This window comes from Zootermopsis nevadensis, unplaced genomic scaffold (genome assembly GCF_977971745.1).
Source record: "Zootermopsis nevadensis isolate Lab colony 2312 unplaced genomic scaffold, Znev_1.0 Znev_ptg000061l, whole genome shotgun sequence".
Lineage (NCBI taxonomy): Eukaryota > Metazoa > Arthropoda > Insecta > Blattodea > Termopsidae > Zootermopsis > Zootermopsis nevadensis.
The window spans coordinates 10,548,454-10,564,452 of NW_028259192.1; the positions used below are offsets into that span (position 1 = coordinate 10,548,454).

Here is a 15,999-nt window from a genome sequence, read left to right on the forward strand (position 1 = left end):
TTCATACAAGAGACGCTGAAGCTGATAAAAGCCGAAATGCATTTTGTAGGTTAAATTGTGCAGCTTTTGTTACAAATTTGTAGCACTCACCAAGAAACGTGATTTTTGAATTTTTTTTAGCCCTTTCTGTTCCATTTAAATTCATGAAGTCACGGTATGAGACTAATTAATATTTCTCGCTCTCTCTTAGCTTTCATGCTTTCTGTTGTGAAGTCCTGGTATTTATAAATCTCGCCCAGAAGGCGGTTACGATGGCCAAGAATTTATTCTTATCCTCAGTCCTGGATTCTTCGTTTCATAACAGCACCAATCCATGGATAATTAATTTTGTTGCGTACGACTGTCATGTCACCGTGCTCCTTATCCCGTTATCTTCTTTCTTTCTGCGGCTTCTAGTTCCGGCCGTATTTACCTTCGATGTCGTCATCTTGGGCTCCCTTTCTCTAAATGTTATTGGTTGGGAAAATTGTGCCCTTTGAACGGCAGCGAAACCTCTTTTGCTTTAAAAGGCATTATTAATATCGAGTATTAATGTCGAAGAAAACAAGGACAGATTCGAAACACGTTCGATTTTCAGTCACTTCGGAATATGGAATATTTGTGAGTAAATGTTGTCAGTGTGTGAATTTACTAAGAGATGTCACCACATTCTTGCGTGACTTCTACTGCCATCTTCAAGGGAAATAACGTACTGTGAACAACTCCCGAACAATATTACATTTATACATAAAACTAAGCACGTATTTTTAAGAAGTTTTTCAACAAAATTAAACAAATTGTGAATGTAAAAGTTGTGGTTTTATTTTTAAATTTGGATCCATAAACAATTCGTTTGGTTGTATGACACTTGAATTTATTTTCGACGGGTACTTCTCTGCTTGTTTTCGAAGCATAGGGTCGTTGCAAGGAATAAATACGACTGCTGCTTAGTATGTCAGTTGAACTGTGACCCTATGTAATAACCTAGGCTTAACATCCAGCCACACAATGGCTTGCTCAGATAAGGGTATTCAGGACATATGCAGGCCAACAACCTCTCCTGTCTTAAACCTAGCCTGCCTTAACAACGGAGAAGTTAAGGCTTAGACCTTCTCCATTGTAGTCCCCATATTTTAAAACTGCTTTATTGGTGAACTCGTATTCCTGCAAAGAACACAAGTGTGTGAAGCTGTTTCGGCTTGTCATAGAATATTACTCGTTCACTCTGTCAAGAAAGGTTGAAATCCACTGACTTTGTTATAATTTTATTCTGAAACTTAAAAATATGGCTTTCCGATAATCGTGATTAGACAAGAACCACTTCACACATTTCTGGCAACAAATCCAACCATAATCACTTATCGCCTATCACCTGTCCATCATTGACTTTTTATGTTTCTGTTCAGATAAGTTGCAGATAATGACACACATGGTGATTTGTATGGACGTTTCCAACTAAATATCAGAAGTCGGGGATCCATTCACTTTCTCAAGTGTTTCTCAACCTACTAATCTCTCTTCCACTACTGAAATAAATGCGTTAGGAAGATTAGTAATAACGTAGGCTATATGAGAAAGTAAACTTCTAATTACACGCATTATTGTTTAAATTCTTATAGAAGATGATAAATTAAATTTATTAATAAAGAACAACCAGAAAATAGTAAATTCTGTAACTCTAACTGTTGTTGATGATCCATGGTCCCTGTACGAAAATACTGGAATAGTATCGAACATCAGTGCATGAACGATTTCTTCCATATCTTTTCCAATTAAATTGCCATTAATCACCGTGTTATTCGACGCTACATTTTCTGAACTAATAACATCGTCATTAAATAAACAACAGACAGATAGTAGAAGACAGAGAGTTGGCTTAGCAGAACGAGAAAAAGTTTCTTCCTCCAAAACAGGTATAAAAGTGGTATATCGGCACATAGGTCTCATGATTTCCGCGGGTTTATATCCGTCAGCCGCGCTGGAAGGCAGATTCAAAAGAGTTGTACTCTGTACTCCGGGTAAACAGCATCGAAGCGTCGTTTTCAAAGATTACGTTGCAGGCGGCTGTGTATGGTGGTTTTCAGAAACGTTACGAACCACTGAAGCTTTCGAGAAATTTCTGCATTTCTTTCTGCAAGTGATAAGTTTTATAATGAAACTAATCGCTAACTCTTTCGTAATTCACTAACATTTACAAATTATCATCATCCTATCATTGTCGATTTTGATTACTAAATAACGAAGTTTGGTATTACCATTTGGAATGGTGGTAAGATTGCTGTCTTCTGGTTTGTTGCGTCGTGTAGTCTAGTAGAAATCTAGTAACATTTCAGAGGTCCTTGATAGCTCCATCATCAGGAGATGAGACGAAAGCCATCTTTGGACTCACCGCCGTATAAACCTCAAATCCTACTTTTAATGGTGGTATTTGGGTGCACAACGCAGACAAACCAAAGAGATTATATACATGTAACTGCGTAGTTGAAGATTTTCTACTGTCCTTACAGTTCTTATAGCCAGAAAATATGTAAAAAGAATTATTTTAAAATGTTATAGTCGAGTAATTACGCAGTATTGTCACTTAAAATAGCCAGGCAATGAAATAGCATAATCACCTGGCAGCAATGTCCTCGGGTTTCTTTTTAAACTTGGAAATATACATAACACTGGTATCTCACCGGATTTCAAATGATATTATTTGATGTTTTCATTAAAAGTTATGGATAATTCTAGGTTGTTTAATGTTAAGAAATACCATACACCTCCTTGGCCATCTCACCGAATGTCATAGGATAATCCTTAATATTATTCTCATCGAAACTTGGCCATTTATCGAGATGTTCTTTGTCAAGGTATGATCTATGTCGCATTAGCAAATGTACCGTGTACTGTTTGCGCCAATCTTTCCACATTGTCTTGTACAGATTATGCACTAGCATGTGTACACCGAATAGAAGTTTGACGCGATGAACAAGTTCCGGTCTCTTGTACAACACTTCTTCGGTCGGTTTACACCCTGCATTGTAATACCATTTATCTGGGTAATACTTTCTGTAGGACAGCAACCACAGACGCAAAAACCTAGCATTTTTGTTGGCTATTAAGACCTGAGTACCTATACATTGATTTTCGTCCCAGCCGATTGTCATTTCAAACTTCTGAAATTTTTCCAGACTCTGTACGACATAGATGTCATTATCTAGAAATATTCCTCCGTGTTCCATGAGGATTTTGATCCTCGTTACGTCACCTGCGTGCCAGAGGTGATAGTCTTCACTGAATTTTTGTCCGAAAATTTCATCCGGTAGAACAACCCTCCGTATTTCGTACACTATACCTGGTGTATTCTTCACCTTTTCCCAGTAAGGACCAATGAAACCGTCGACGTCTGTGTGGAACATTATTTTGTCAGGACGATGGTTTTTGAAAGCAGACAGCACACAGACTGCATCAACAAAGGAGAAATTTTCCTGTTTGAATCGTAGAAAATGAATAATGTTGGGAACTATATATGTATCATTTTTGGTACCAGTCTCGTTATTAAAATCTTCAAATGATATTTCAGTCACTGAGACAAATTCAGTTTCGGCAAATATATTTGATTGTGGTAATCGATGCAATGAGGTGATGGTGCTGATATGCCAGAGAACTGCAAAAATTGTTGAAGTGGCAACTGTTAGCAACAAGAAGCGAAGTAGATAACTTTTCATCCTGCAACAAATAAAACACACAAGTTTGTAATTGTTTAATTATGGGAAGATACACGCTATAGTGCTTAACATTTAAATTTCGATACTTTAAACCTTAACATCCGCATTTTTCAAGCAACCCTCTAGACCAGGTTTTCTTTTTAATTTTTTGTATTATTTTGAAAATATTTAAATTATCTAAATTACTACTTTATTCTTGTCCTGTCGAATCTTCCTAGAAAGAAAGTTTTACCACTTATATCCTTCGAACAAGTGAATTCAGAGAACACATAACATGAGTGTGTTTAGCGCTAGTTTGAACAAATAATATAACAAACCGAAAACGAATATATTTAGGGGTGTCAAGATTAATTATGATCCAAACGAGCAGATATATGAGGTGCTACCCAAAAGTTCAGCGAACTTGCCCATAAAATAAATTGCGTATCATAACTCCTAGTTTCCACCGTCTCCTTCGAAGTAGTCCCTTTGGGCATGGATACAGCGATCCCAGCGTTTTTTCTATGACTCCATGCATCCCTGGAAGTCTTCGAGTGTGAGTGTTTTAAGCACCTCCTGCGATTCTGCCTGGATCTCCTCAATTGTGTCAAAACGACGGCCTTTCAATCGAAATTTCATTTTGGGGAACAGGAAAAAGTCGCAGGGGGCGAGGTCAGGCGAATAGGGTGGGTGGGGAATCACTAGAAGCCAAAAACTGCCGAACAACGAGCGATGTGTGGGCGGGCGCGTTGTCGTGGTGGAGAACCCAGCAGTTGTTCTCCCACTTTTCTGGACGCTCTCCCGTAGCTGCGTCATAACTTCGCAATAAAACTTCTCGTTGACAGTTTGACCAGGGTGGACAAATTCCTTGTGGACAATACCTTGGATGTCAAAAAATATCAACATGGACTTCACATTGCTCATCGACGTCGACAGACGTTCGTCCATCCTTAAAGCGTTTGTACCACAAAAAAGTTTTACTTTGACTCATAGAATTCTCACCAAATGCTTCCACACGCACGCGGTGGGTTCCTACAGCAGTTTTTTTAAACTTAAAGCAAAATTTGATGCAGGTTCTTTGCTCCTTAAAATCTGCCATTTATGCAGGTTTAAAAAATCGCCGAACCGCTACAACACAACGTTACAAAAACGCACGAGATTCAAGAACGCGGCCTCTCGCCTTCACGGCTGTTGGCACACTAATTCACGAAGGGTACTGCTCGCCCCATCTAGCGGCGGCAGGCCATTCCACAACCGGTTCACACGTGGAATTCAAATTCCCCGAACTTTTGGGTAGCACCTCGTATTGTGTAAATAAGTTCAGATATGTGAAATTTTAAAAACGAGGAATTACTAGCACTGGACATGGAATTTTTTGTTTTGTTTTTCCCCCCAGAAGATCGGCAAGATATCAAGAAAAGACAATCCCAAACCATGAAATAGAGAAATACTGATTTACAAAATAATATTTTGATTTATATAAAAACTAAACAGTTAATATAGTACGGACTTGTACAAAGAATTATGGACAACACCGGGAATGTTGAAGGCACGGAGTCAGATGAAAAGATATCAGGATGAAATGGCAGAAAGACTAGTGGAAGAAGGGCAGTGTGGACAGAAACAGATAAATGAGAATCGGAAGACGTCCGTGGTTTTAAGAATTAAATACATTCGTGTGTGTTGTATAAACACGTTACGTACGTACACAAGTTGATGTTTACCTTTCTGGAACCTTGGATAAAATCTTTTTCACTATCCGTTTTAAAGGATAAAATATCACTTAACAATAATCTACAAAATAATGTTAAGTCCTCAAACAAATTCAGGACCCTCTGTTTCAGACTTTGTTGTCATCTCAACAAATGAATTAGCACAGAATAAAAAATACGTTACATTTTTTTTATACAGTTTTAGTGGCATTGATAGAGGGAGGAGACCGCTGAGAAGACCTAGGCGTAGGAGGAAGGATAACATTAACATGGATAAAACTGGATGCAGCTGGCTCAAGATAGAGTCCGGTGGCTGACATAGTGAACCTTCGGGTCCCATAAAGAAAGTGGGCTGCTTTTTGACAAGCCGAGGATACAATCGACTTTTCAAAGAATATCCTGCACCATAGAGTCAGTGAGTAGTCGAAAGCAAACTATGTGTATTGTATTGTAATTTCCCGCATTTTAATTCCGCTGCTAACTGGGGAAGTAACTTTGGTCGATCACGCAGTTTTACATGAAAGTAACGAATTGTGGGTCGCTGAGTGCATGTGACCTGGTAGCAAACGGCTATCAGGTCACGTGCACTTACAAATCCTTCTTGGTAGATGATGTTCGGCTAAAATCCGCTGATTGGGGGTTACGTGAATTGTTCCCAGCATGTCAAGGTTCGCGTCACCCATTGTTGTATCCTCCGCCACGAAAGAAAAGGCCCAGTAATCTTATCTTACGAGGCACTCCATGCGTTTAATCTACGATATCAGACTTCATCTCTGTAGATGTGGCGGCTTTCCGATTGACTTCATTGACCTTGAAAAGTAGCCTCATCACTAGGGTTCGGATGTTCATGACCTAAAAACCGAGATATATGCATGCAAATATGCCCCCCAAAATAGCCAAATATGACCCATAAAAGGCAAAATATGACCTAATTTGTTATGAAAAAGTATTCGTTAAAATTTAAAAAAACGCTTTGTATTTTAACCATGTTTTTTATTTACATATGCATGTACAACTATTACATTACTTGATTTCCTAGCAATTTTAATCAAAAACCTCAGTCGCTTTAAGTTGTAAATGCCTCGTTTTGGATCTGCATCAGTTGTTGAGTATACGTGCTCCTATAAAAATAGGATAAATTTTAAGAAAGAGCCTTTCATGCATTTCAAATTCATTAATTACAAATAAATAAATAAACAAAATTCAAAATATTAAGTAACTTTCTTCATTCTCCTTTCTTGGCAGCATTACAATATATAATGATTTACATTTTCAAGGTCTCAAATGAAAATCTTCTTAGATTGTTGTAACTTGAGAAGCTCCTTTTGACGTCACAAACATTTCATGGCGTTATCGAAAAGTACAGCGATAGAGGAGTGGTTTACTGTGTCAAGAAGGAATAAATCACCAGGGCGGTCAGCAAAGAGAGTGCCAATAACGACATTCGCTACATATTTGCAGCAGACATCCGTTGTTTCATTTCAGAACATCCTCATAACAGGCAGGTACACAGTTTTTTCTTAGTGTTGACTCGTCTGGAATTAACTGAGTCGTGTATTTCTCCAAGAAAAATTTGAACTACTCATTGTTCACTTTGTTCAGTTGGCAGACGCCATCATTTCACATAGGGATTCACTGTAAGTGTCTGAGAAATGTAGTTACAAGTAGAATTTTTACCCAAAATATAAATTTTATCCTCAAAATATAACCAAAATATGCATTTAACTACAAATATGACCAAACACATAAAAGTGACCAAAATATGCATTTATATGCAAAATAAAAACAGCATAATTGTGATTAGAATAACCCAGTTAGTGTTTAATTTCAGCTTAGAATGAAAATAGAAGCCCGAATGAAAATGACATGTCATGAACATCCGAACCCTACTCATCATAAAGCATGATGTCTGGGAGGAAGCCAGGATCCCATATCTGTCGATCCGATGCAGGACGTCCATAGCAAATTCCTTTCATGTGGTTTATCTTAAGGACTGTGCTCCTGGACACGTGTTACCTGCAGTTCACTGGACGCTTAGGGGATGGATTTAGCCGGGATTACCAGGAGCGCGTGACAGATTTGTTCTACCTTCTCGTCGGACACACGATCACGCATAATTTCATATTTTATATGAATATTCCTTAACGCAGACTTGTAAAACTCTGCCTTGGTCTTTTTTCATCTTCTTAAACTCGTCGATTGTATCCTTGCGCCACAATGAAGGAACACAATGAGTGGCAATTTCGAAGTCACGCAAAAAATTTCTTTGAGATTCTCTTCCTGATGCCGAAAATTGTATTCTTTTAGCTGCTATAGTCTTTACGTAGTGTTGGTATGAAACTGAAGAGGTTTGACAGGGATCTCGTGTAATTACATAGAAAGTAGTTCCGTTTTCCGACTTACATTGCACCACCTTTTATCCTAAACTTGAGGACAGGCAAAACTGTGGTGGTAAGCTCTCTAACTACCTCAAACCTAGTCTTGTGGTACGTATTTCAGGCATTATATACGGCAGATTCTGCTAGCAACAAATGATAATGTTCTTCACAGTAACTACCTTAGTAAAGATGGTGTATGTGTTTGTAGATCTGCCGCTGAATTGTCTAAAGTAAAACTTCTTCACTTAACCAACTTGTGCGTAATTGTCCACACTAATCAGGAAATTACCTACCGAGAATTCAGCACGTGCTAGTACAAACTTGAAGTAGATACACTTCAAAAGTAGAGAGTTTTGAATTTGTACTTACTTGTGGTCATACGATATCCCTTCAAAATGTTTAAAGGCAATATTTTAACATACTGTATATAATCCTAGTCTGTAATTTACATGGAGCTGATATTAATTTTATCTTTTTATTAAGAGGACTCAATGATAAACAGCAGATAACGTAATTTAAACATGTAGATGTCATTGAGATAAAGGCTTTAGACGATATTGATTAGAGAAGCCCCTTGAGAAAATATTCAAGAAAGGCATTTTACGTGGTTTCAGTTATAATTCTAACCATTGAAAACTACCACTTCAGAATTGACTTACCCGATTCATACAAGTATTTCACCGGCTTTCCATTTTCATCTAAATTATCGATTCTTCTCGAAGAATGTGGAAGTGGCCCGCGAATTCTAGATTCCTTCTCTCTAACTTAGATTTTCTTTTCGTTTAGATGCACCTGATTGAAATTTTCTTTCTAAATTACTATCCCATGTAAGATCCGACATCGCAATAGACAAAGCTGCTTTCAGGTTTATTGGGTTTTTAGACTTCGTAACCTTGGACGATGGACAAAGTCCAAAAACCCATTAAACCACACCATCGTCAGAACCCTACAGAATCCAATGCTGCTTTTACAACTCAAAAGTGGCAGACTTATCTTCCCAACCAGTTTATTGACCTCTCACAACAATTTCAAAGTATTCAAATTAAAAGTACCAATCATCTCAATAAAAATAATTCCAGTACCCATGATGCGAACATCTTCTTCTTCTTCTTATAGCGTTATAACCCTGTGTGGGTCTTAGCTTGTTCGATGATTTTTTTCCATTCTGTCCTATCATTCACAATTCTTCTCCATCCCCTTACTCCCATCGTCCTCACATCCTCCTCCACGTCGTCTATCCATCGTTTCCGTGGTCTCCCTCTCATCCTTCTTCCCATCGGTCTCCATTCCATCACTCTTCTAGTTACCCTGTTTCCTTCCATTCTTGCAACATGGCCAAGCCAGGCTAACCTTTTGCTTTTGATTAGCCTCACGATATCTGCTCCCTGTATGATACAATCTAGTTCATGATTCATCCTAATTCTCCAGGAGCCATCACTATTCTGTATTGGACCATAGATTTTCCGCAATATTTTGCGTTCAAATATTCTAAGTTGTTGCTCATCAAAGCTAGTTAATGTCCAGGCTTCACATCCATATGTGACTACTGGTCTTATCAGAACTTTATAGATTCTCAGTTTAAGTTCCCTCCCCAGTATTTTAGACTTCATTAAATTCTGATAGGCATAGTAACACCTATTACCATTCACAATACGTGCTTTAAACATACAAACCCAAATAACAACATCACTGGCTAAACATCGAGAAGTACGTTATTGTAGATAAAGACCAACAAAATTATTTGCCCTCGGGTTTTTTTGTCGTGCTCAGGTAAAAGTATCCATTCATGTATAAGGCAAACTATGACAACGATATAAGGAAAAATGCAATTCCCATACAAATACAGGTGTGAGACACACGAGGCGGCCTTCGGCTGTCTCCCACTTTGCCTTCGACCTTCACCGAAGCTGCCTACTGGTTTTCTGATAAGGTTCTGGACAGGATCCAGTGGCTGGCTCGTGTAAACACGATGAATAATGTTTCTGTTTCTTAAACAAGAAATTTCTTGAAATTCAGTGACTATCATCGTATTCTGAAGGAATTGGGGTTGGCCAGTGTACTTAATGAAATTCAAAACTTTACCTGAAGAAATCACAAAAACTGTGTATCGTCTAATAGGCACTGAAATAAAATCAGTTTCATTTTGAAACGATATCGACCGGCTGTGTTTCAGATTTGATTAGTCTCTTATCGCCACGTGTTTTATCAACACAAACTTATTAAATATACCAGTGTTTAATTATCTGACGTAATTACAGTTTACGTACAATATAAATTTATGCCTCCTCCTTCCCCTCGCAAGAACATGATAAATGACGCGGACAACATATTTGCTAGTACTACTATATATATGTGAAGAACTTATGTAATGCCGATATTTTTCAGCTATAACCTCAAATACACCGTCGCCATGTTTACAGTTGCTGACCTTTAAACGTTATGTTGCAAGTAGTGTTTAGGGTGTATGGAGGCGATTCGTATATCTGAAACGCTAGTAACCACCTACAAGGCACCTTCTGTTGGGGCAAGTTTTGTATAGTGAAGTGTAAATATGTTTAAAGTTTTAATTTTACAATAACTGATGTGCCAAGAGAGCTATAAATATGGAATTTTGTATGAAGACGTTAAAATCATATATAAAATGGGGTTTAAGATTCGCGGATCTGGTGCTGTTGCTTGTGGTCTTCAGGGTTTGGCGCCGTGTGACACTTTTTTAACATCTGTTACTAAACACAATATCAATACTCTGTATTTAGTGACTTCTATGTCGCGCCCAGCTCACAGATTTGTGCATTGCTGTTGCTGTTAATTGTAGATTTCGTATAAAATTTCATGAAAATCGGTCAGATGGTCAGAACATTCAAAGGGGACACACACGCAGTGAATGTGTTGGTTTCATAAGCGTACTTTCTTTCCTTAGAAAGAAAGGACAGCAGACAAAAATGCCGTGGTTACATCCACTTTCAAATATAGACGCTTCTAAATGTATAGAAAATATCGAGAAATGCAGGACCTTAAATGTGATTCCTTATACAAAATAGTTTCATTTCGTCTGTGGTTAACTTTGGTCTTACCTGCCCATTTTACACTTAATCCAGCCGTGATAGCACAACTTTACAGCACAACAGTCCTGATTGTTGTTAACGATGCTCGTATGTTATTCGAGTAAAAAGTATTCACTGATAACACGGCTTATAGCCTCTGATGCAGGGCCGTGTAGAGGGGGGGAGCGCGCGCAGGGGTCTTTGTCCCCGAGCCCCTCAACTGAATGAGTTGTCAAAAATATTCAAGGGGGCCCCGAATGGAGCTTTGCCCCCGGGGTCCTAGATATTTTTGTACGGCCCTGCTCTGCTGATACAGTAAAACCCCTCTAGTTGGACACCTCTATATCCTGGACACACCTTTATATTGGACACTTTTAATTGGAACCGGCGAATATCCTATAATTTTACATGTCCACAATACCCTATATCTTGGACACCCCTTTATCCTGGAACTTGAACACCTCTTTTGTTGTAAGTTGGACAGGTTCATGTACTTAACTTCGATGCTTTTCAGGGAAAGTTTTTCAGTTACATATTTTGAATTTCTGACTGATGAATGCCTCCTCTCTAGAGGATTGTCTTATGGACATTGAACCCAGCATTGGAATGCATTGTAAGTGTTTAACCATTCTTTTGCTGAACCCTTAACTGGACTACAGTATCGCAGAAGACACAGTTTTAACTCCATCAGTACTGTGCTTGCATTTGAGTTCAGACTGTGTTAACAGAAATGGAATTTTTGTTTTTGCGATGGGGAAGCGAAAATTAGTGGAATTAACTTTAGAAAATGTTGAGGCTGGGGTTAATGTGCAATGCATGGGAGTGGGCTTCAAAAGATTATTATTAATACTATTGTCATTAATTCTTAATTGAAGTAAGCCTACAGCAGTTAGTGTATGTAAGTAAATAGACTATATTGTCATTAGAAAACAATCTGATATTTCTCTTTCCCTCTATCTTGGACACCTCTGTAAGTTGGACACATTTTCGTGGAACCACAAGTGTCCAACTTAGAGAGGTTTTACTGTATATTTTTTTCAGAAACTTCAAATTTTCTGTCGTACAGACATTCGTCAAGATTAATCTGCGGGTCATCAGCGTTACTGGCCTTCATTGTTAGGTCTGTATTGCTTAGGTAATGTAAGTTTGCTGTCCAACAAAAAGGTAGAAATTTTTAGTTATAAAAACAAATCATGGCCGCTTTATTTCATACACTTCCCAATTTATTATTTAAGCCCTCAGTTATCCAATTTAACGCTCTCGTCTGTCTCACGACAGACTGTTGCCGGGCTCATGTGAACACGAAATTGAACCTTCAGGGCGGGAATTTCTTGACTTGCTGAGCATCTCAACAAGGACTCTGCTGCATGTACAGGGTTATTCATAATTCCCTGACACATAACAAAAAATCGCTAGACTTCAATGGTGCAATGGATGTTAACATAGGACATGCTGATAGAAAGAGAAACTCTCCAAGTTTATTTTACATACCTCATAAATGCTCAACTTTGTAGCAAGTTTACATACATACAAGCAAGGTACATATAGAAACTGACAACAATAAGTAACCATTATGGTGAACAAGTGCATGAAAATGCAGATAATTTGTTAAAATTCGCAAAAAAAAAAATTCTCCCTTAAGATTCTTCTTATGTACTCTGTTACATCAGTGATAATTATTGTTGTTTCAGCAGCTCACCATACATATTTTGACCTGATTATTGGTTGGTGTGGAGGAGTAAATCGACCTGCAATAAAGCACATGTCCAATAAATTTAAAACTGCATACAAAAAGCCTTTTTAAAAATGTTTTCCAGAAAACAGGAAATTGCAAAAAAAAAAAAAAAAAAAAAGGACAAATACATTTTGCTGTTGTGTGCCCAAACAATTTTATACAAATTCATAAATTTGTGTTGCAATAAGGTGTTATATTTTACAGACAATGTTTGTAATAAAATGTAAATGTTTAGAACAATTTTCTCGTCAGAAACGAAGGATAAAGTAAAATACAACCGTCATAAAATTAAGCATGCATTACCGACACAGGGCTGGAGCGTTTGTGTTAGCCCGGCCAACACTTTGAAGAGCGAAAAGCAAAGTCATCATTTCGTGGTTAATTGGGTCTCCGTACACTGGAACGCAGAAAACCGATCAGATATAATGCACCTTTAGCAGCCCCAGTCATCTAGTCGCTGTTACCCACATTGTCCTGGTTTAATATGGGCCTGCTAATCGCGGAACCACGTTTATAGAAGTCACTATCCAGTGGTCGAGTTGCAGGCTGAAGGGTGTGTATGATCTTCCTAGTTAAGATGTTAGACAAACCTCGACTGTTATCACTTGTTTGCGTGTTGGACGGGAACGTAAAATAAACTTGGAGAGTTTCTCTTTCTGTCGGCATGTCGCATGTTACCATCCTTTGCGTCATTCAAGTCTGGCGATTTTTTGTAATGTGTCAGGGAATTATGAATTATCCTGTATTTTCAAATCGTCGTGTTGAATTGAAGTATAGACTGTCGTGAAAAGAGGTAAGGTTAGTTGGTTCCTGCTAACATATTTTTTCTTTGTTTATATTTGCTTCCCCGCATATTCCTTTTCTTTATTCATTTTCAGCCAATATTTGCATAGCTGTTTTGTACAATGTAGGCCTGTATACTCAATTGCCACAATTTTCACCCCTCCCCTCGCTTTGAGGTTTGGCTAACACTAGACAAATTCACTCTCCTCCACTGACATAAAATAAAATAGCTAATACTTGCAATATTTTTAGTCTGATACATTAATAGATTTTTATAAATTTGTGAAAGATAATTCAAATATAGTTGTTGTATAAATAGAGGTCATACCTGTAAAGAAAACTGATTGTGGTAGTTTACTGTCAATCTTAATCGCAGTCTTCCGTTTTCGATAGTGAAATTTTGATACATTTGGTTTAGACAGTTGTGAAGTCGTACACATCGTGCGATAGCAATGCAGGCAGCAATTGTAGAAGAGGCGAAACAGTGCATCCATAACTTCTACCAACATTAGCAACGTAATTCCCAAGTACAAGCTGAGTGCACCACCCAAAGAACCCACAAATGTTTGCACCTATAAGAAAACATTTCATGATTCTTTAATTTATTTAACAATTTTCTGAACAATTGAAATTACTGTCACATCTGGAAATCAAACTTTTTTCTGGAGCATATAATTTTTAATGCTAAATTTGTGCTGTAGGGCCCTACCATGAGGATGTGTTTGGAAGTTAAGTCCCACACACTCTCAAGTCATTTAGTACATGGGAAGTGTTGAATTGTCAGCTCCAAATTTTGTCAATCACAGTGTCTAGTGAATGCATCCCTTGTGTACATTAGACCAGGGATAAATTGATCCTTAAGGTTGTATGTACTGATCAATATAAACATTTAGTTACATGGTCATTTTCCTGATAAATAATTATGGATATTTAGAAAGAAGCTAAGATAAATGTCTGGGGCTCTGCGAGATGAACTGGTAATACAAATACTAGATTATGATTAATTTTACTATTTACTTTCTTCTGGGTTAGTTGGGGAAATTAAATCAAGGGCTGAATAGGGAAAACAAGAAGTAAGTGCAAATCTGAATGGAGAAACCTTCATGAAGGAAGTCTTTCAGATGACCAAAAGTAGCTAAGAAAATATTGTTAAAACTTATCTTAAAGATATGAGTTGTTAGAATGTAAACAATATTAACTGTCTTGGAATTTGGTTTCAGTGGCAGGTTCTGGTTTGAACCATTTGGTTCCATCACCGGAAAGTTATGTGGTTACAAAAGTTCAGATAATTCAGTTGGATATTATAGCCTGATGATGGAAGCAGCAAGCACCCGTGAAACATCAGTATACTTCAACCAGACTATCCCAAAAGTTCGTCATCTTTATACTCACTGCCATGAAACCTTGAACTCTCATCTATTCAAGTTGTGTGTGGATTCTGTAAGGTAATTGTAACTGAGAGAATATCCAATAAGTCATGCAATATTAATAAAACAAAATGTCTCTTGAAAATGGCTTATGAGTGCATTACAAAATTGCATGCTAATTAAATGGCTAAATGTCCGACATTAAACATAGGAGTTGAAGTCTGGCCAGAATCTACGAGGATGAGTCAAATGAAAACCGTAAAACAATTTTTAAATATAATTTATGAATGAAGGCGGTACACAATTATATCATTTTTCTACATAGTCTCCAGCGTTTACGTAGTGTATGTATTCCTCTAGAAAAAAATTCTTGTGGTTGTCTGCTGTACCTCTTCATCAGAACGGAACTTCTTTCCTCCCATCGCCTCTTTGGGTGGCCCAAACATGTGGTAATCACTTGGATCTAGGTATGGTGCAATAGACTCAGGGGTCACAACTCTGTGCGCCTGACCCGGGCGAGGAGCGTCTGCCACAGACGTCACACCATTTCTGAATTTCCTACTCCACTCGTACACTTTCTGCTGTGACAAGCATGCATCACCATACTGAACCTTCATCCGTCGATGAATTTCAGTCGGTTTCACACCTTCACTGATAAAAAAACGAATTACAGAACGTTGTTCTTCTTTCGTGCACGCAAATAGTGGAGCAGCCATCTTCAAACTGGCACTGTGGTGGCATTCTGTTTGTCTGCATTATATTGCCACCTATAGGATACTCTTTATAGCATTGGTAACATGTCTGCCAACTTATAGGACAATGGCGCGATATTTCGAATTTTTATCTCAGTTTTACGGTTTTCATTTGACTCACCCTCGTATATAGTACAGGGTTTTAAATCCCCTGTTTTGGTATGATAAGTTTAAATTTTAAAAATATATTATGAGTATGAAGATTTCTGTCATCTGGGTTGTTGCGCTGTGTAGTCTGGTCAATGTTAACCAACGTTTCAGAGGTCATTCATCGCCCTGATGACGGAGGCAGTATGACCTCTGAAACGTTGGTTAACATTGACCAGACTACACAGCGCAACAACCCAGAAGACCGAAATCTTCAAGTTTAAATTCCTTTTAATGCATCATATAATGTTGATAATGAACACAGACATCTGTTGTCAACAATTGCTATGCAGTTTCTGACTGGAATAAATGAACCAACCTGGTTAATGGCTAAATTCAGATTACAAGCAGTGTAGTGGATTTAGACTGCAATTGGATGACTGCAAGTGTGTTAAAGTATAAAATAACAGGCT

General features: G+C 37.9%; 3 protein-coding genes across 22 annotated transcripts in view; 1 reads left to right on the forward strand and 2 right to left on the reverse strand.

Moving 5' to 3' along the window:
- The window catches only part of LOC110838497 (uncharacterized), a 55,592-nt gene that overhangs the window by 27,106 nt on the left and 12,487 nt on the right, over positions 1-15,999 (forward strand). For 17 of the 20 annotated variants that reach the window (XR_015532604.1, XR_015532609.1, XR_015532608.1 and 14 more), the window contains one exon: positions 14,541-14,765. The exons of 1 other annotated variant lie outside the window; for it this stretch is intronic. Coding sequence is in view for 12 of the 19 variants with exons in the window: in XM_087340531.1 (XP_087196657.1) it covers positions 14,541-14,765 (225 nt within the window). In the remaining 7 variants the exon portion in view is untranslated. Of the gene's footprint in view, positions 1-11,843; positions 14,766-15,999 lie in introns of all 20 variants that reach the window. 2 more of the 20 variants (XR_015532605.1, XR_015532603.1) reach the window with 2 other exon arrangements.
- LOC110838482 (uncharacterized) lies at positions 1,229-10,980 on the reverse strand. The gene is made up of 2 exons (XM_022081696.2): positions 10,833-10,980; positions 1,229-3,690 (listed from the first exon to the last, which is right to left on the reverse strand). Exons 1-2 carry the CDS (start codon positions 10,838-10,840, stop codon positions 2,724-2,726), a joined length of 975 nt encoding a protein of 324 aa, XP_021937388.1. The 5' UTR covers positions 10,841-10,980; the 3' UTR covers positions 1,229-2,723.
- Positions 12,259-15,416, reverse strand: LOC110838493 (uncharacterized). The gene is made up of 3 exons (XM_022081724.2): positions 15,077-15,416; positions 13,649-13,892; positions 12,259-12,550 (listed from the first exon to the last, which is right to left on the reverse strand). The coding sequence occupies exons 1-3, from the start codon at positions 15,401-15,403 to the stop codon at positions 12,498-12,500; spliced, it is 624 nt and encodes a 207-aa protein (XP_021937416.1). The 5' UTR covers positions 15,404-15,416; the 3' UTR covers positions 12,259-12,497.

Excerpts from the sequence above, each read along its gene's own strand:
- LOC110838493 (XM_022081724.2), bottom strand. The coding sequence starts at position 15,403 with ATGGCTGCTCCACTATTTGCGTGCACGAAAGAAGAACAACGTTCTGTA. Across the intron at positions 13,893-15,076 it reads AGTTCCGTTCTGATGAAGAG|GTGCAAACATTTGTGGGTTC; the intron begins GTACAGCAGACA and ends GTTTTCTTATAG. Across the intron at positions 12,551-13,648 it reads ACAATCAGTTTTCTTTACAG|GTCGATTTACTCCTCCACAC; the intron begins GTATGACCTCTA and ends GCTTTATTGCAG.